Here is a 21,667-nt window from a genome sequence, read left to right as displayed (position 1 = left end):
GAGACCATTGTCCGGCTTGTCAGGGATGAAAAGCCCCGGAGATAGGACGCGGCGGCTCTTGAGGGGTGATCGACGATTTGTCAAAGTCTTTCCTCTCCTCCGAGCGACGCCGCATCGCTTTCGTGTCCAAGGATCCTCAGACCCGCAAAAAAGGACACGTCCTTCTCTCTCGCCGCGAGTAATAAATACTTCCGGAAAGGTGTGTTCTTACGAATTATCTAACGTATCACTTCTTGCGCGATTTCTACTGCGTATTTCTCGAGCAGGTTTTTTAATGTTGCATAAACTGCGCGCGATAATAAAAAAAATAACGTCAAAGGAAATAACGATGACGATAATGCATATAATTGTCTATGATTAACTTAAAATGTCACAATTTTTACCGGATGTAGAAAAGTATGTCACTTTTATTTCGACACACTTTAATTTTAATTATTGTATTGTTTATTATGTTTGTTTTAAAGTTTTTTTATTAAAACTAAATCTCTAATATAATTTTTGTCGAAGAAACTTAATAGTTATAAATTTAAATCATTAAATATTAATATAAATATAACTGCATTATTAATACTATGATTTCAGTATTTTCTTAAAGAAATGTTTGATAAATAACTGTTATAAAAATTAAAAAAGAAATATGAAAATTATAAGTTTCGATGAAACAATTCTGAATCTTTTTTAAAAAAATTAACAATTTTTTCATTAAATTTAATGGGGCTTTTCTTAAAGGATTATACAATAATGAATAACTCTCTTCTCTGGAAGAAGAAAAAAATTACTTTTAAAACAATCAACCTTTAAATTACAATAAACGATCAAGTTTTATTATATACAAAAATTATATTAGAGATTAGCTTTTAATAAAAAGATCCAACGCTCATAAATTCTCATTAATAAATGCGCGCGAGATTTGTTCACGGGAAACAGACCATCCGAAAACAGGCCACCTCCCCCCTCCCCACATTGAAGAGCCACCCTCGGAGGTCTCGCGGCGATATTCCGCATACACCCGGCCTCACCCCTCGCGCAATTACGCGACCGCTTCCGGATGGCGACTCGTGCACGCGCGAATGCATTCGCGCTGCACTTCATCGCTGTCCTCTCTTTCTCAGAGGGCCAACTCGCCCTCTCCCGTTCTCCTCCCCTTTGCCGGACGGTGAAAAAGCGGCGGACACTTTTTATCGTCGCTCGCAATTACGATTAGCCCGCTGGAGGTCGACGTTGAGAGGGGGAGGGGGGGCAGGATGAGGGAACAGCGCGATTAGGGCGCCTCGTCAAAAACCGCCCCGTGGAACAAATGGTCGCTTATTCTCCCACCCTTCTCCTCCGGTGGCTGCTGGTGCATCATCCCCCCAGGAGCGGTTCTCTCGCGGCGAGAGGAGCTTGAAAGCATGAGAGCAATAGGGAGCGGGAGCAGGGGGGGGAGGGAGGGGGGAGGAAGAGAGATAGAGAAAGAGCTCGGCTCTCGAGGGGTGGCGCAGATTACACAAATGAGAAATGACCATCAGGCTATCGGTGGAGGACTTTGGTGCCGTTGCTGCTCCTGCTCGGGGTTTTGCGGCATCTGCGCGCGACGTGGATGTACATACATACCGACGCCGGACGTCGAGAGACAGAGACAGAGAAAGAGAGAGAGAGAGAGAGAGAGAGAGAGAGAGAGGGAGGGAGGGAGAGGGAGAGAGAAGAAAAAGAGCGGAGCTTCCGGCGGCACGAGCTTTTTAGATACGCCGCCGATAACGCTGGTATCTCGTTCACCGCCGCCGCGGTGCGTATAATTTATTTTCTCGATAACGCGCACAACAGTCATGGCGAACGTCGTATCACGTCGTTGTAAGGTTCGCGTCGAACATCAGGAACCACCATACGATTCCGCCTCGGATTTTTTTTCGCGCGACGAAACGTTGTTCTCGAACCTTGGGAATTGAGATGCCGGCCCCCTCTCTGCGCTCTTAGCGTCTTTATATACAGCTCCTGTGTTTTGTAATTTACTTCAATTAAAAACTCATCACACCTATCTCATCGTGTAAGAAAAAGGGAACAGAAAATATGTAAGGTTTTTAACGGAGAGTCTGTTAATATTTTTTTTTTTTTTTTTTTTTTTTTTATCTGAATATTCATACCACATTTAATATTATAATTGTTTCCGATCTCTTGACCTTTACATATTTTTAATAATTCAGAATATATTGGGATTGAAAAAATATTGATTCCCATTCTTAATATTTTCTCTATTGTGCATTGAGCCTTACAAAATTCAGCATCGGTCACTGCGGAGGGCTTTCGAGCATCAAACCTCGCTATCCGTTCATCTTCTCGGACAGATGAGAGAGAGAGAGAGGAGGGGGAGGAGGGGGGGGGGACGATAAAGGATGGCGAGCAGGAGGGAGCAGGAGGAGAGAAGGCTATCTTTCGCGTCGTCTAGACTCGAGAAGCCGTTCCTGGATTCTCTCCCCCGGGACCCCGGCGTTCGTAAGAAGGGAGAGAGAGAAAGAGAGAGAGAGAGAGAGAGAAAGAGAAAGAGAGAGTTGGACGAAACAGTGAAACCACTGTGTCGAATCTGTTTCCCTTCTCTCTCCCCCTTCTCAGCATTGCCGGAGGATCTTAACGAATAAGATAACACGGCGCCAGGGAGTTCCTCTCTTCTCTCTTCTTCTTCTTCTTTCCCTCTATTAGGTACTCGAAGAGGCCAACGGTCACCGACACTACAGCGATGATCCATCCTGGCCGTCCTCTCGACATCTCTTCTCGCGATTACGCGGAATCTCGTCGTCTCTTCCCCTTCTCCTTCACGTTTTTCCTCCTTCTTTTTCATGCCTCCTCTCGCCAGAGGATCTCACGAACGATCGACTAGTTCGACCTCCTTCTAGGAAAGAACTTGGCGCTTCGCAAAATAAATCACGTCCATCTTGTTATCAAAATGATGGAATGATTTAAAATTTCACAAAAGAAATCATTTTCTCGACGAGGGTTAAATTATATCTAAAGACATATTCACTCGTGATTAATTTACAACTCGAAACGTTAAATCGAAGGAAAGAATTGAAAAATGGGAGAGAAAGTGCCTGATTATTCTATAATTGTTATATTCTATAATAAGAAAATATTTTTCAAGAATAATTTGATCGAAAATTGAATTACAAAGGAAAGTTAGAGTCGCTCGTTTCTCTCGTAATTGTTTTGTGTGTACACATCCTAATTGAAACCGTTCGCGCTTAGGGTTATTGATCCCCCGTATCAACGGGATCGTTCTCCTCGTCTTCGGAGGATTCCACGTAATCGGTCGCTCTTCGACAAGCGAGAACAACCAGTGTCAGTTTGCGCGAGTGAGAGACTAAAGAGATGCAAGGAGTAACTCTCTTCACCTTTCCTTCCAAACTTTTATTCAATTTTCAATTTAAGCTCTCTCATTTCTTATTTAATTAGTAACTTTTAAACTTCAATATTTTTTTTTTTTTCAGGTAGATTCTCAGGCGGAAATTAATAAATATAATACACGTTAAATAAATTATTTATTAATAATTATTTTGTATATAATTAATTTAATTTTTTATTTCAACTGTTGTTTCGAAAAAAAAAAAAAAAAAAAAAAAATTATCCGTCTTCAAGAGACAACGATGGACTGGACGGTTTCTGGTGATTTTGCGACCGTGTAAAAACTCATTTACATGATTCTCGTCGTTCATTTACGCATATTAATAAACGCACGTCGATATCGAATAACGGTTAGATGGATCTTTGATAAGCAGTTGAAGAAATACAAGTTCAACTGGTTCTCTTTCTTTCTTCCTCTTTCTTCCCCTCCATCTCTTTTTCCTCGTCAAATATCACGTAAGATCGATGCGAATAATTTATTAGCCAGTAATTATCGATCGCGGCTCTGATAACGGCGGCCGCAGCGCGTTTCACAACGGTTCCTCGGTGACGCAACCGACAGCCGAATAAGTTGTTATTTGTACGCGCGAATCGGCGGCGGTAGTCAAGTCGGCTTCTCTTGCGAAACCTTGCGAAAAATCCACGCCGAGTGATAAATGCGCGCGAGCAATATGCCGTGACTAATGTCCGCGTTTTGCGCGTCGAGGACACCGGCGAAAACTGCGGATGACGTCGCTGCAGCGTAACGCGCCGCGAGATCAGAAAAGTACTTGAGAAAGTAGATTTTTTTTTTTTTTTTTTTTAGACAAATTTTTTACAAAGAAACCGCCGAATCTACCGTGGGGGAGGAAGCGGATTTCCAACAACAGAGAAAGGTTATAATGTTGCATACTTTTACATACGTGTTTAATTGATGCAGAATATATAAGACTAGAGGAGCATATAATTATATGTCTTGATTTAATTAAATTTGCTGACTATTTAATTTAGTATTTAATTTAGAAGTAACATTTATTATCATCGCGCAAATTATTATCATCAATTATTATTAAAATCATGTTATACTTCTGAATGCATATTTAGTTAATATGCAAAATAAAATGCGTAATTATTTGAAACCTAATTCAATTGAAATGCTCCAGAAAAGGAATAGATGTTAATAATTATTACCAACGTTATTATTATAATGAATGTAATATAATTTATCTTTTCTTCTGTGAATTGTTACATATAATTAATATATAATAATATTATATTAAACATTTTCATAATTTAAGAGATCTTTATTACTGCTTCTCTCATACAATTTATTATCATTACTTTTTCAAATCTTTGATACACTTGTGTCAGAATTATGCATTTTTTTTTTTCGTCAAGTTTTAGCATAATGGCAAACAATTATTTCTATACAGCGTACATTTCTTAGGCCTATACTTGTAGCTTGCAAATGGCTGCGGTCTTTCTTTCTCTTCCGTTGAAAAAAAGGCTGTCTGCAAGAATAGATGCATTAATGTTCGAGTGGATTATACAAATGCACGTGTACCTTTGCATTCGTAACGCACGCAACGTCGGAGTTCAGTAGTTAACGACGTGTGAATATTTATGGCACTGTCAGCACTCGTTTCCGTCAGCACCGTTCCTCGATTCGCGGCGCGCTGCTTTTATCGAACGAATGAAACTCTCTTTCTCTTTTTCTCTCTCTCTCTCTCTCTCTCTCTCTCTCTTTCTCTTACCGATTCTACTCGGTGCGCGAATAAAGTCGAATGCGTCGCGTCTCATCGGCCGTTGCACCTCCGCGTATTTTTCGCACCGATATAAACAATAACGCTTCACCGTATAATAGACGGACTTAAAATAACGAAGCGGTAAATGTACAACCTGTTCGCTATAATTAACAACAATGAAGGATACTATTGTATAGAATAATAATTATATTACATAAATATTGTATTACGAAATTAAAAAATTGTATATTATAGAAAGTAATGATTTTTTTTTGTATTTGAAATTGAATAAACTTATAAAACTCAAGGAATAAGGTAAATATTATTATAAAATGTTAATCGATTTTCTTTCAAATTGTATAGCATATTTTTTTCGGAAATAAATTTTATTTAATAACTCATAGTATTGGCAATCTTTAATAATATTACATAATAAAAAATGTATTATTATAAAATGTTAACCAATTTTATTTCAAACTGTATAGCGTACTTTATCAAAAATAAATTTTATTTAATAATTCATAGTATTGGCAATCTTTAATAATATTACATAATAAAAAATGTATTATTATAAAATGTTAACCAATTTTATTTCAAACTGTATAGCGTACTTTATCAGAAATAAATTTTATTTAATAACTCATAGTATTGGTAATCTCTGATAATAATATTACATAATAAAAAAATGTATTAAGCCATCCAATATTGTCTTAATTAACATTTTGATATTATATATGAATGCTTTTTGTATCTTTGAATACATAAGTTTTTAATAATATGTAATGAATTTAAAAAGGCAATTTAACGAAATTTTTACATTCAATTATCAGAGATGTCTGAATAAATATCAGAAATTCTTCGTCAGAGGTAGGAAAAAAAAAAAAAAAAAAGAAACGTAGAAAAGCGCAGCTCCGCGATACCGCATCGACGTGTCGGAGACAAAGAGCACGCTTATTAGATATAAATGGTTCCCTACGTGTCTTACGCTCCGGCCTTATCGTTATCGTTCCGTTACTCACGAAGCGCGCGTTGCCGCCGCCGCCGCGGGAGTATCTCGCGAGCGGCGCAGCGGTTATCGTTATCCGTTATCGCCGCGCGTTATCAGTAAAGTTGGAGCTTGGCACCGGGGTGTGCGACGGGGGAGGGGTGCCGCTTCCATCGCCGGAAAACTAACGCGTTATATCGTCGGTTGGTTTTGCCAAGGTCCGCCATGCAGTCGAATTCAGCTAAGCGATTCGAGAAATTTTTCGTAACATCTGACGAAGAGAAAAAAAATTGTCGCTGATTGTGGATCAAATCGCAGTGCGATGATTAAAATAAAACTAATAAAAATGCATTTAATTATTGATTACATTATTACATAAAATAGTATGTGGTTTTTCGTTAGATTTGATTAATTGTATCGCAAAGAAGGCAGGCTTTTTCACGAATCTCTCATTCTTTCTTACTTGAGTATCTTGATTAAAGCGATCGAATAATCCACGCGAAACAAAAAAGTGTTTAATTAAACTGATGTCAGCGATTATTTCTGGGAATAATTGGTGATTCAGCTCTCTCGAAACAGTTTGACGGATTTCGGAATTGCCATCTTCCGTGTGTCTGCTTAGTGGGTCAACAATGAAGAAGGAGAAGCAACAAGAAAAAGAAGAGAGACACAGAGAGAAGAGAGAGAAAAAGAGACAAGAACGACTGTCGAATGTTTGCTCGGGACTTATCGTGTGGCAACTGAATGCAAGGACGGAAAGAGAGGGGTCGGCGATGACATAAAGTGAGAAAATCGACGAAGAGGGCAGAGGGAAAGGTGAAAAGAGATATAGAAAGAGAGAATGTATGTGTGTATGTGAGTGAGAGAGAGAGAGAGAGAGAGAGAGAGAGAGAGAGAGAGAGAGAGAGAGAGAGAGAGAGAGAGAGAGAGAGAGAGAGAGGTGAGTGATAACAGGTAGCCGTCGGTTCCTGGGCCGTTGGAAAACCAGTGATAGTGCTTGCATCGCAAGAGCGAGCATCTCGTCGAGGTCTCTTAAACATTTCGAAAAGTAAAGAAGAAAACGTAAAAGAATTGATGTGAAAATATAGAAGAATCAATATCAAAAAAAGTGTGATTAAAAAAAACGCGACACTGTAAGATCAAAATCGGAGAAATTATACGTGAAGTGCGTGTAAATTTTTAAACTCCAACAATAATCTAACAATTGGGGGTGGATATATTTCATTTTTTTTTTTTTTTTTTTTTTTTTTTATATAATTGGTGATACTATTACATAACATTTTCTGTAACCTTAAACAATGTCAAACTTGATTATAATCATTTACGGATTTGTAATCCAATGTTATAGTAATATTATCGGCCCGAGGATTTTCAGAGTGCATTATTAAATAACGTTAAAAATTTTATTTCAAGCGATGCAATAATATTTAATATTTATATCATTGTACAGACTATATAATAACTCTCGCTTGTGAAGAGCGCGACGTGTAACGAGAGGCTCGTGAGATGGAGTAGGGAATTCCGAAACGATATAAAGTATTAACAACTCACGCGGGCGTGTACGTAAAATCGCATAATTAAGAGCGGCGAAACCGCTCGAGCCCTGCACGCGTCAATTAAAACTTGCACGTGGAGGTCCTCTAGCACTTGCGGAGAAACAAGTTATAATTAATCCAGGACGCTCCCAACAAAAACGCACGCACGGTAAAAGCAGAAGGAACTATAGCGCGTTTACTGCTATAATGTAAAAAATATTAATTACGGTTGGTCAATTTTCAACTTTTTCATCTCGTTTCGACAAGGCAAGTTTTTTTAAATATTATCTTTATACGTTCTCAGAGATGTCAGATTTTTTTCTACGTTTTATACATATATATATATACAGTACCGGCCAAAAATATATCACCTTTAGGATTTTTGAGCATAAATTTAATTTAATTTACTTATAAAATTAATTTTTTATATTATTAAAATTATGTTTTTATATTATTTTATGAAAAATATTTTATTCGGTAAGTATGTATTGTATTTACTATCAAAACATATATTATGATAATATAAATATCCATGCACTTTGAATAAAATACTGTATATATATATATATATATATAATTTTTCGGAACGTATTTAATTTTTTTAGAAGAATACAAGATTCGAAGGAAGAGTTTTACAATTTGAGGATAAATTATTTATTTACGCTGCGTAGAATCGATGCGTTTTCCAGGCCTCGTAGATGCGACGCATAGATGTGCACGAATACGATCGATAAGATGTTGATTGATAAGGTTATGCTGGCGCGGCTTATCGGGCAACGTGCGCGTGATAAGATCTCTGCGCTCTTGTGTAAAGAGAGATAGAGAGAGAGAGAGATCGATAAATAGATAGATAGAACAGTATAACAGATAATCCGTCTCGAATTCTCGCCTGAACTCCGCTCTCGCGCGACTCGCGATATATGTATACTGGAATATATATTTTAATCAAACGTGAGCGGAGAATCGAGATGGCGGAGGATTTCTCTTCTTCGAGCTGATTGTTCACGTCGCGATACGGCCCATCGCGTTAACGATATATCGGATCCGGATCGTGAAATTCGTGACGAGCGTGTCCCCCGACAAGCGCGACTATCGGCTCGGCTATTCGCGACAAGTCGACAATTTAGTCGCTCGCACGTATTCGATATTGTCGATTCAATTTCAACGTGCGAAGAGCAGATATCGCACACATGTAATGTAACGCGTAAGATTTGGCAGATGGCGAGCAAACCAATTTATATCTACGAATTAAACACAAGTTAAGAAAGGAAGTTTCCTACATTGTTCGTGCCAAGGTTATTTAATGCAATGATTAATTCGATATAAAAAATTGTTCTTTTAACTTGCTTGATCTTTCAATATAGCCTATGAATAATTGAAGAACTTATTTTTTTTTAATAATCCATATTTGTTGGAAGATTTATATCTTATTATATGCAAGAAACTCAGAAAGACAAAGAGAGAATAAAAATTTTTAAAACTCAAGGAAGAAATATTTAAAATATAGTGAAAATTACATTTGATTGTCCGAAACTCTGTTATATGTATGTATGTATGTATGTATGTTTCAAAATGTGCGTGAACTTGTTCTGAAGATTCATCGTTTTTGATGGGGAGCGATATGTAAACTAGGATATGCATACCAGGAAATACAATAAGTGTGAAAAGCTCGGATGGTTTTTTACTTTGAGGATTTATTTTTTTCACGCAACATGAGCATACTTTTGGGGCGTCAACGCAGAGCAAGTCAGATGCGGGCTAAAACTACCTCTCTCTCTTTATCTAGTAAGTAATTCAGCTTCCTCAAATCTCACTATTCTAGATAAAGTTATTGATATACAATTGAACTTTAATATACATGTAATAATAGGTTTAATATATAAGTAATAATTTTATTATATAATTTTATTTTTAGCATTTAAATTATTTAGTTTTCAAATAAAAATTATGTTTGGATTTTTATCAACTTAACAATAAGCTGCATATATTCATTATATAATTAATAATATTATAATGACACAGAGACTAATTATATATCAACGGGATATTAAATAAATCTTGATATGACGATTCCAAAAATATCAGTTTTGATTCCATTAAATAAATGGAAGACATGTCACGTGAGAAAAATTGAAAAAAAAATTACACTTTGCTTGTCGAAATAAATTATACGCGATACATTATAAATTTTATAACATTTTTATATGGAGATAATTTTTTTTCTCGCGATTCTCTCTACGGAGAGATCGAAAACTTGTCTTTCTCTCTCTGTCCCTCCCTCCCTCCCTCTCTCTCTCTCTCTCTCTCTCTCTCTCTCTCTCTCTCTCTCTCTCTCTCTCTCTCTCTCTCTCTCTCTCTTTAGAAGAGAAGCAAGAAAGAAAGGGTTTCGATGAACGCGAGTCGCGGCCTCGTAGAGCGCTAATGGGAGGAGTTCATTAAGATCGCACGATTAGAGCGCCTTATCGCGGCTAACCGAGGCTCGTTACTTTTGCGTGACGTCACTTCCTCTCCCCCTCCTTCTCTTTTCCTCTCTCTTTCGTTCCTCCGGATCGTTCTTTTTTTTGATTTTTTACCGGGTGCGTGCTTTATTCTTTGAATTTCCGTGTCGTGGATTTCATTCTTTCTTCTTTCGATGAATCGGTCGCGACGAGAGATTTATCGTGTCACAGAATATATATTGAGAAATTTTTAAATAGGATGTCACTTGTATAACGTGTTTCGTGATTAACGCGTGAAATTTTGAAATGACTTTTTGTTTTTTTCTCAGCGAAAATCTCGTAAGAAATCGTGGATTAAAATTTCGGATTAAATATATTACAAGTATTTGTTTCGATATTTTTTAAAAATCTCGCTCTTTCAATTATGTAATCGATTAAGAGACCGCATATGAAAATAAATAACGCTTTGCCCTCGAAATGTAATCTCGTTCGGGAGACAGTTATGGCAAACAATTTGTAATAATATAGATTTATATCTCCATTATAGTTACTAGATTTCTATATTAGATTACGATCGAGAGAGCGTTATACAAGTAACAGCTTTATCAGAGTGATAGCATCTCGAGGACATTTCCGTTATCAATAAATCGAGCGATAGAACGTGATAATCAACCAGACGATGATTAGCGAGAAGGGCAAACTGATCGTAGACCATATCGCGTGATCATCGATCGATCGTCAAATCGATCGGTAGATCGTGGATTGTGATGATCGATATCTTCGGAGTCATTACTTTCTATCTTTGTCTCTCTTTCTCCGGATGAACTTGCTTTCGCTCGCTTGGGATTATCGATCGTCTGTAAAGGCAGTTTGATGCAAACAAAGATGTCTAGAATCCCTAACAATGAAGACATTCCTGACGATAACAATGATGTCTCTGCAACATTCTTAACGAGAACAATGACCTCTTATATATCTTTGTACTTTTTTTTACGCCCTTGTTAATCTTTTAAAATATTTTTCGAACAATCTGAAGAAATGGAATATTGTTTCTGTGAAAGATAGCGTTTTGTAGAAACGTTTAATTACGTATATATATTATAAAATATAAAATATATTTACGTAAATATATTTATTATTATTATATATATATATACGTAAAATATATTTTATATTTTATACTATTTATAAATCTCATAAAAATTATACTTTTTAATCTAAAACAATTGTTCTTGAAAATTATTTATTACATTTAGAGAAAAAAATACCTTTAATAATTAATTAATAATAAGGCTTTAATAATAATGAAATAATAATTGATTACAACGTTAGAAATTATTACCAAATCATAAAATTTTAAACAATTGACAAAAAAAATTATCTCCCAGGCTCTTTGTTTTCATTTTCAATATTTTTTTTTTTTCAATTATCACATCGTTACTCGATAATTCTTCGCTTATCGAGAAACAGGTATCGCGAGACTTTTCTTTGCCGGCGAGGAATTTACTCGCATGATCCTGAACATCTTAATTAATTCCCCGGTCCGACAGAATCGCGAAGGCTCTCAATCTCCGTCCATCCCGATCCCTTCCTCCCGTTCGCCCCACGATTTCATAAATAAAGATACAAACGGGATTACGCGAATATAAACCCACTGCAAGCAGTGAGGGAGCCCGTGGCGGTTTCTCGGTGCCCCCCTCCCTCCCCCTCCCTTCGTCCCCCCCCCCCCTCCCCGTGTAATCTCGATGGCAACGACGAGAGAGGTACGGAAGACGGGGAAGGAACGGTCGTGCGATGTGTGTACACGATGCAACCGACACACGCACACACGCATGTAACACGATGGAGATTGTCCGATCGATCCATCGATGATGGTTACATACGTCCATCGGTAACACGCCTCTGCCGATCCCGCCTCGTGGCTCGTGAGTCTCTCTCGTAAGGGTTCGAAGGACGAAAGGAGGGAGAGAAAGAGTGCCCGAGGGGGCCCCTCGTTGCACAATTATCTCATTTGCCGATCGGACCCTCCCACGTGTTAATTTGCTTGTTGGTTAACCCGCCGTTCCTCCTTACCTTATCGTTTATTTCGCTCTCTCGACTTTCGTGGAACCCCCTCCCCCCCGCCCGGTATGCTTCCTCCTTTTTTCGAAGGTATGCCTCCCTTTTCGCCTCTATCCCTCTTTCTAAATCGCATCACCGATCGCTCCAATATAAATTCGACCGTCGCTGATCATCGGCGATCACTATAATATAGCATGCCAATTATCTTTTGTACGCTAGATAGAAGAATTGCGTGCATTCCATACGCACACGCGTTAATTTGACAAGAAGTGACTCGGGTGTTGAGCGAATACTCGCGAGACGAGCAGAAGGGTGGGGAGGGGATCGAGAGAAGGGAAAAAAGCATGTCGGAGTAAAAAGAACGGAAATAAAAACAACGGGAGACCGATAAGGTCGGCCGATAGAACCAACAGGGCCAAACATTTGCCGCGTAAGGCCCCGCCGATAAGATCCCGTATCTGCCTGAGAAAGCATACTTTTTATGCTCTCCACCGCGACTCCTTCTCTCTCTCTCTCTCTCTCTCTCTCTCTCTTCTTTCCTGTTCTCGTTCCTCGTCGAGCGAGACGAACTTATGTTCTACTCGCGCAGACTCGACGAGAACGGAGCGGATTCCGCGCCGCCCGTTGTAAGCACCGGCTGTCCCCCTTTCCCCCGCTCCCCTCCCCTTTGTAGATAGAGATAGCTATTTTTAATGAGCGTTCCTTCGAGAGCTTATGCGCGCAGCTATCCGATAGCCGAGAGCGCGACTATCTACCGGCAGCGTATTTTTAATATCGGGAACGACCGCGCGCAGAGCGGACCCGAGGGGGCCCGACGGAGGGGGCCCCAGCAGATAAGTCCTTCTCCTCAGTCGCGCGAGATACCCTAGCGGATCCATGGCTGCGGCCATGGCTGTCTATCTCCTTTCCATCCGTATTTTTATCCACCTGCACGTTCTCGTCCCCCTCTCCCTCTCCTTGTGTCCCCTTTCGCGGGACTCTCTGTTGGATAACGCGATCGTGATCTATTCGCGGTCCGTGGATTCGCGTGGAGAACGTGTCATTGACGACGAGAAAGATCGAGAAATGGAATAATAGGAATCGAGGAATCGGCAGGGAGGAGAAAAAGTATCTCGAGAGCGAAATTTAATATAATTTACTCAGCAAAATAAAATAAATATGTAAATAACATTTGAGTACTGAAATGTCATTTTTGAGATTTAAACTTTGAAATTAGCAGCTGGAGATTTTTAAGATAAAACATTAATATATGTTTAGATGTTTATATATTTTAAATAAATTTAATGTTGAATGATTAGTTTAATAATTAATGTAATCGTTAACTGAATATATTTTTTATTTTATATAGGTATATATTTCATTAAATTATTTCTATTCATAAAATGAAATAAGATTGGGAATTCAACTCTTGTTGAATTTATATTTTTGTTATAAAAAATGACATAATAAATAAAAAATTAATTTATAAATAATAATCGAGAAATTTCATAGTTGAATATTATCAATATTATGATTTAAAATAGTCTATGATGTTTTTAGAATTAATGTTGGTAAATTTGACTCAATAATTAAAGGAAAAAAAATGTTCCACTCAGAATCTTAACAAAAAGTTGAAATCGGTCAACCAAAAAAACAAATAATAGAAGACTAAAAATTAAGATATAAATGTATTGATATCGCAATAATGGTTGCTTTTTTATTATGATAGATTAAAAAGTAAAAAATCAATGGAAAAAGTGAGCTTTTCAAAATGTCGAAAAAATTTTGCGACTTTGCCCAGTCCAAGTAATTTTTCTATCGTTATAATCAATTATTTTATTATTATTATTATTATTAAATTATTTTTAATATATATATATATATATAAAGTAAATATAATAATATTTAATAATAACTAAATCATAAGATTTAAAAAAAGGAGAAACGACGAACCGAAGGCTCGCGCAAAGATTTGCGATACTTCGCGTCGTCTATGACGTAATTGAAATTTCACATTAAATTCCTGCGAGAGGCTACAATGATCCTGTCCTACCGATAGCCACGAGAGAAAGAGAGAATCTCTCGCGCGCCCATATCGACGATCTAGAGCCAACAATAATTAGCCGAGGGTCATGGTTCGTTGCTGACCCGGGTTCTTCGTTGCCGCATCGTATGGGCGGGTTCGCATCGAGGGCGATCCGAGGAGTAAACAAATCATCGGCGGGCCTCCTCGGGAACGAGCGTGCGATCTCCTCTTCTCGCGAATCCGCTCGTTACGATCCTCCCGATCGGACCGCGTCATCGTCCGACATCATATCGATAAGGAGCGAGAAAGGATCTTTTGTCGAGTCTCTTTAGGATTAATAGTATTAAAAATTAATTCCATTTATGTTTTTTTTTTTCGTAAATATATTAATTATTAAATTATGCTATTTAATGTATTTTTTATATATCTTATATATTGTTAAAGTTTGCATTCTTCTTGTTGCACGTAAATGTTAAATTTTGCGTTGACAGAGAGACACGAATAATTAAAAATAAATATTTATTAGAAAATATAAGATTCTATTTTTTTTTTGTCTTTTATTTTTTATTTAAAAACCGTAAAGAATGTAAATGTACTTTTGTTTATAATTTTATATAAAGTTAAGTTGAAAAACAAAATTAATAAGAATCAGAAATAGAATAATAAAAAAGACACGTTAAAATAAAAATTAAATAATATAAAAGAGAATAATATGCAAATCTACTCATCGATTTATAAAGGGATGTCTCTCACGATATCTCTCGTCCGATTCGTTTTCAAAAATGGCTTTTTCTCTCCCTCGTGGTGAAAATGGGTCCGTTCAGGGTGCATTCCAATTTAGTATGATCGGCAGGAAAGCTTACGGGAGAACGATCGATAAATCCATATCCTCTGTGCACTTGTTCTGCGGTATCGAAGGGCCGGGGGAGAATGAGCGAGAGAGAAACAAGGGAGGCCCGGCCCCCCGTACGCGGTGCACGTAGGGTGTGGGCCCGATTAACACGTTGTTTGTATAGGGGAATGTATAATAACAGGTTACGCCGTTGGCATAGGTATCCATTTGTATCTGTAGGAGGGCATCTCGGGTTCCCATCCGCCGCGAAGTACCGACACGAAGGGGGCCTCGCGGGAGGTAGATACGACTGTGGCGAGCGAGAACGACCGGGGCGAGACGGAGAGGGTCGTATAGGAAAGATGAAGGAATCGAGGGAGATAAACGAGGGTAAGCAATGAAGGAACGCGCGAGAGGACCTGAAAGGAGGGAGGGGGCCAGCAGAGGAAGAGGGTTTACTCGAGCTGATAAAGTAACCTAATGTGTGCGAATGCGGAATGAAAAAGATGTCATTATTTAGAGAAAAAGGATTAAATGTAAAATATACAGAAGGTAATCATCCGTAAAAATGATAATTGATGCAATTTCATAATGTGTCCTTTTCTGAAATCACCAATTGATTTTTGGCGAATTTCAGACTAAATCTTTGTTCGCGAAGGATAATACATTTTTCAAGAATCAAGTCATCATCTGTTGAATCAATTCTTAATATTCTTCCTTCATTTTCAAAAAGCCTTCAATAATACATTCAATAATAATAATTTTATTTTTAACTAGACTAAATGTCATTTGTTAACAATATAAAAATAATCCATAATATATTTTACACAATTATTTTATTTTTAAAATCGATGTCAGATCAGTTTTCTCTTTTTACAAGGAAGCGTTATCTTGAAGATTTTTTGCATTGGGACACCTTATATTTATTAAGACAATACGTCTTAACACGCGGGAGGGAGAGGAAGAGAAAAGGTTGCAGGGTGAGGGGAGGTGAACCGTGGATGCAGTTCGTATCTGCGTTGCATCGCAACGAGCTCTCTTCGTGGTCCGGTCTCTCTCAATGCACCTGGTGTACATCGCGTCCCGATCTCGATGCAGCCCCGGGCTGATCCTCTCTCAGCCTCCTCTCGTCTCCCCTCGCTGCCTCGCATCTCGTCTCCTTCTCATCGGGCGGGACGAGCTGAAACGCCCTGAAAATCCACTGTGAATCGCTTGGAATCGATCCGGGACGCGCGATCCGGACTCGGATGTGTACGGGGTGTGCCAGAATCATCGTCATTCACCTTCGATTCGTTTTTTGAGTCCTTTACACGATATCCGATCCGAAGAGTGAAAAATTTTTCCTATTATAATCAATTTGACAAAATTATATTGATTATACTAAAAATTACTGCTGCAAAATTGTTAAATGAATATAATATATTTAATTTAAATATGAATTAAATATATCTTTTGATAATAATTAAGATTAAATTTCTCATTAGAACATGTTTGTAAAAGATCGATTTTTTTTTTATCTTTGATTATTTCAAAGAAATTATTTTTACCGAAAGAGAAAATTTCTCTGTGAGCTCTCTTCGACGAAAAAGGAATGTAATAATTGCGGACACCCTGTGCACGAATCTCTCGAAGCTTCACCGGATGCATCGCAGAGCCGCTCTCGTAACTTGCGGGATGTGTACTGATTGTCCAACGAATGTCGGCCGACGGTAGTAACTGCGTTTACAACCGTATATATTCTCGTAAACGCCGTTCTGTCTTTCAAAAGGATTGTTGAATTTTCATTCATTAAGAAAGATTCTTCGATGATTGCATCTTAGGATGCATCGCGTTGATAGCATCCTGATTTTTGAGGCATTTCTAAATTCTTGTCAATTTTCTAATCACTCGTAAAGTATGTAATTAAGAAACAAAGTTTTAATATTTAGTACTATATTTACATTAATTATAAAAAATAGAAATAATCTTAGAAAGTTCTTAATCTGAATAATATATATCTAAGCAAGAAATTTTATATTAATTAATTAAAACAGAGAAATAATAAGGAGATACTCGTGAAAATTCTAACACAAAACGATCAACATTCGTCGGAAGCTCGAATTACCAGCGCGCTATCAGGAGGAGAAAGCGGAGGGCGGTTACGTCAGGGGGGAGGAAAATTCATTTCGTTTCCCTCCCTACCCCTCCCCTTCCCCCTGGCGCTATCGAGGCCGGTGCGATGCTCGGTTCCCACCGGGAAAGAAATCCATCGCGATCAGAAAACTGGCACCGCCGAACGACGATATACATCCCTTTCGCCCGTGCCATCCCCCTCGCGAATTCCTCGGAATTCCGCGGCTGGTGACTGGCGGTGGCGACCGCGTGCGCTTCGCGATAAGCCGACCCCTACCACCACCACCATCACAGCGCAACCAACCCCTTACGAATACATCGTCGCCATCGTCGAGGCCCAGAAACTTTCGGAGGTACGAGGGAAAGAAAGGCGGAGGGGGGGGGAGGGAGAAGAGTAGTGTATCAAGTACGGACATACAAGCTCCTTTTGTTCCCTCCACGGTAGGAGTGATTGAATATTTACAATATTATACATATGTAGTTAGTCTATAACATGTGCAGATTGTTTTCTGTTATCTAAATGATTATTTGGATGAATCAATGCCTTATCTTATCTAGATAAGAATGAGATATATATTATCTAGACCTTTAAAGACCTTTAATTATCTGTCTTTTAAAATATTTAAAATATAATAATTCTGCGATCAACAAAACTCAGCCCTTAAGATTCAATCATATATTAAAGATTCACAAAACATTTACTAAATGCTAAATTTGTTGAACACAATCAATGCTTCATAAAGCATTGGATCATTCAGTATATAGTAAACAGTAATTAATTGATGAGATTAGACTCGAAATGTTAGCAGCATGCTGCTAATATTTTGTATTATACGATTATGTTTTCATTATTTCCTTAATTATATTTTTTTAAAACAATGTTCCCTTAAAATCGTCTAGATAAGATGCTATATAATTTTATAGAATCTGTTATATAGATAAACTTGAAATAAATCTTTATCTTATTTGAGATAAAATATTATATATATGTTTTATCTTTATCTAAATAGACTTCAATGTTATCTACGTGAAGCACTGATATAGGCTAAACTCGAGTAAGATGGCCATAGTTTTTTAAAATGCACAAAACATACTTTTATTTTTGTTATTTTTTAATAGTGCTTGGCATATTATATATTATCACTGAAGCTTAAATTACGTAATATTATCGAAATTAAAAGGAAAATATTTAATAGAAATTTTTATATTATCAAAATAGTACAACATAAGCATTGGCTATCATACCCTAGTTTACCCTATTCAGATTCTAAATCAGATTCTATACACGATATGTCAGAATTATTTTCTATCAAAACTACCCCTTGCATGCTATTATAATTCTTACATATCGATATAATAGACTTACTACCTACTGTATTTATATAAAAATTGAGAATTAAGCCGTATTGTTTAACATAGAATAGTGTGGATTTAAAGGCTGAAGGAAAAAGCGTGGGTCTCCGGGAACATGAAATATATCGCTCTATCTGTTCATCTGTTCGCCGGCGCTTCGGAAAAAGATACGGAAGCGGCGAGACGTGTCGAAGGTACACAACGGGTGGAGATACCGTTGCCGGGCCATTACTCCTTTACTTTATATAAGACGAGCGTTCGCGACGCGTCGCGTCGCGCCGCGCACTTTGTCAACTTTGCGTATCAATCAAACGAGAGAAAGAGAGACGGAGAGAGCGGGCGCGCGTAATGCTGCACGATGCGGGACACGGGACGATAAGGGACATCGATGCATGAAGGCGGAGAAAGCGATGAGCCGGAGAGTTTGCAGATAAACGCTGTGTTCCTCGCATCATTTTTTGACACCTGGCTACAGAGGCTGCCTTAATATCGCGTCGCATACAGAGGCAGATAAATCTCGCGTGGAAATTGCACGTGAAAGAATCGCAAATCGAGGATGCATTTCAACAGAATTCTTTCTTTTACAAGTATAATTTTGCCGTCATTTTTTTATATGTGAAAGTGATATCGATAGGTGGATGAAGAGAACGAAAATAATTTTTTATAGCAATATTTCTTGCTTTAACTCATTGCGATAAGTGGGAAAGAAAGAGAATGAAAATTAGAATCAGATGCTTTTATTTTTTTTAATTGATAATTTAATTGATAATTTATCATATAAGTTAGCAGTTCTATATACATATATATATATGTATATTAATGTAGATAATTTCCGATGATGTCGTACACACAATAACGCTGTTTTTTACTTAAATCTAATAGAGAGAAAAAATTGTTACGTTCCTTTTATGCCTGCGAGACAGCTCTCGCTTTTATTAATAATGAAATTTTTAATTAAATAAAAAAACTTATATAATTAATTTATAATGTATGCCATTACAAGTCTTGTTAATTAAATTAAGCATTATAAAAAAAAATAACTTTTGACGACCTGGCCAGTGGCAGCGCAATTTTTTGAACTTATTTAACTTGGATAAAAAATATACACATACGTATTGAAAGAAACTGGAGCAATATTGGCGACGTCTCGATGAGACAGCTCTCGTTTTTATTAATAATCAGGGGACGAGATCTCTCTCGGCCGTCGATCATCCCTCGTAATTTGACGTCTGTCGGATACTTTCGTAACGAAAATTGTTGGAAATGCATTTCCAGCGCGACGCGACGCGTCGCGTATCTCGCGCAGCTTGATATGTCCCAGCATCCCTGGCGGAGGGACTGGACTGGCTTATCATCTGGTACGGAGTCAAAATCTTCCCCCGCGAATGAGCATCCCTCTCGGCTATAGATCAAGCGGCAACAGATAGATTCCCGTGTTGCCACCCTGATTGCGCTTTTCCTCGATGGTATGGATGTGGTTGTCGTCGTTGTCGTCGACGCCAGCGGAAAATCTGTGCGTTTATGAAACGATCCTTCGCCAATCTGTTCCGAATCGCACAGGCGATACCTCGTAATCGATACAGCAGCGTTATCAAAATAAAATAGGAAAGGAAAATACTTGCTGTCTGATAAAATGGAATAGAAATAAAAATGAAAATGAAAAAATAAAAAAAACAAAAAACAAAAATTTATAAATAAAAGTAGTAAATTATAAATTGATCAAAATTAATATATTTGAACTGTCGAAGAAATTAGATAATAAGAAATTAATTAAATTGCAATTCATATTTCATTTACATCTAGCGGAAATTATAATTACTGAAAAAAAAAAATAATTAAACATTTTATAATTTTTTCTAATTAAAAAGACAACAACAGTTGCTTTAAAATAATTTTGCATCGCTCGGTTTCCATCACATCTTGTATAAAGAAACGATATAGTTATACAACTATAGTGTCAGAGAGAAAGAGAAAGAGAAAGAGAAAAAGGAGAACGTGCCGTAATGTGGAGTACGTAAAATGTGTCGGCGAGGTCTCTCGGTGAAGAGAAGGAGAAGAAGGTCCTTGCGATTGCAAGCAGAGGTCCTTGGCCATAATAAGCGGTAGCCGTTAAATACGATCTTCGCATTAGAACACGAAGTAGAGGCGATAAGTTGTCGATAACCGGGGAAAGGAATGGCCTGCGCGAGAGAAGTCTCGCCCGGTTAACTTACGACTCGATGAAAAGCTCGTTGCGGTCGGAATGGAAGAAAGGACTCGCCGGCACAATTTATACCAAATTGCAGGAAAATTGTAAAACTGCCCTGCTGCCTGCGTTTGTAACGGTTGTAAGAAGTATTTATCGTTCGATGGCCGATTTAAACGAAATAATGGAGCAATTATTTCTCAAAGATAAGGGTGCGTTTGTAATAAGCGGAAGAATTTCATACCTAAAGAAATATTTCCTTTAAGTGTGATAAATTTTTTTTTTAATACGACACCATTATAAACAAGCTATTTTATTATAAAATTAAATTTGCACAATTTTATTTATTGCAATTATTGCAATTAAGTTAGGTTTATAAAATTTGATATTTATTATTAAATTATAACACGAATCTCGATTTATTTTTTAATAATTATATAAATTTTTATTAAATTTCCATTTTTATTCTTGCTTATCGTTAAATTAAATGCAATATTAAATTTCTATTTAAATCGCAAAATTTTTGTTTTCATTTTTCATGAAATGAAATATTCACACTGATCGTCATAAAAACGCTAGAAATACCGGACCCGCGAAAGGTCTTGAAACGATTAAAATTGTGGATAACGCTCAAGAGCAATCGCACGTCGGTGTTAGGCTGACGAAAGAGGACAACTCGCAGCGATAACTTTTCGATAACTCTTTCCACGAGAAAAGAGAATGGGCCTTTCGGAGAAAGCAGTGCTCGCGCGGCCGTTAACTAACGACTCGATGAAAAGCTCGTCGTCCCCGAGATAGGGACAGATATTAGGGACGAGGAAAGCCATCCCTAATGTGTAGGGTACGTCGCTAAATTCTCCGCCTGATCGCTAAGAAATTACCTGGAAATATACGAGTCGCGAATGTTCTCCATTATCACCCCTTGGCTGCTATTATCAGGGTTGCCAGATATAGAATTCGAAAATCTTTCTTTCACTTTTGCGGTTAATAAATTCGTAAAGAAAAAATTCTACAAATGTGTAGAGATGTATTTTTATTTTTGACGAACAAATTTAGTAATGAAAA

General features: G+C 37.5%; 1 protein-coding gene across 5 annotated transcripts in view; it reads left to right on the top strand.

The window, feature by feature from the left end:
- Ush (Zinc finger protein ush) overlaps positions 1-21,667 on the top strand; it is a 152,787-nt gene that overhangs the window by 88,817 nt on the left and 42,303 nt on the right. The window contains exons 1-2 of one of the 5 annotated variants that reach the window (XM_072907360.1): positions 5,801-7,246; positions 8,981-9,401. The exons of 2 other annotated variants lie outside the window; for them this stretch is intronic. In XM_072907360.1, coding sequence (XP_072763461.1) covers positions 9,290-9,401 — 112 coding nt within the window. In that variant the 5' untranslated portion in view covers positions 5,801-7,246; positions 8,981-9,289. Of the gene's footprint in view, positions 1-5,800; positions 7,247-8,154; positions 9,402-21,667 lie in introns of those variants that run through there. 2 more of the 5 variants (XM_072907361.1, XM_072907359.1) reach the window with 2 other exon arrangements.

Source organism: Anoplolepis gracilipes, chromosome 15, assembly GCF_047496725.1.
Source record: "Anoplolepis gracilipes chromosome 15, ASM4749672v1, whole genome shotgun sequence".
Classification (NCBI taxonomy): domain Eukaryota; kingdom Metazoa; phylum Arthropoda; class Insecta; order Hymenoptera; family Formicidae; genus Anoplolepis; species Anoplolepis gracilipes.
The sequence above is the reverse complement of the archived record's forward strand: the minus strand, read 5'-3'. Positions and strand labels throughout refer to the sequence as shown.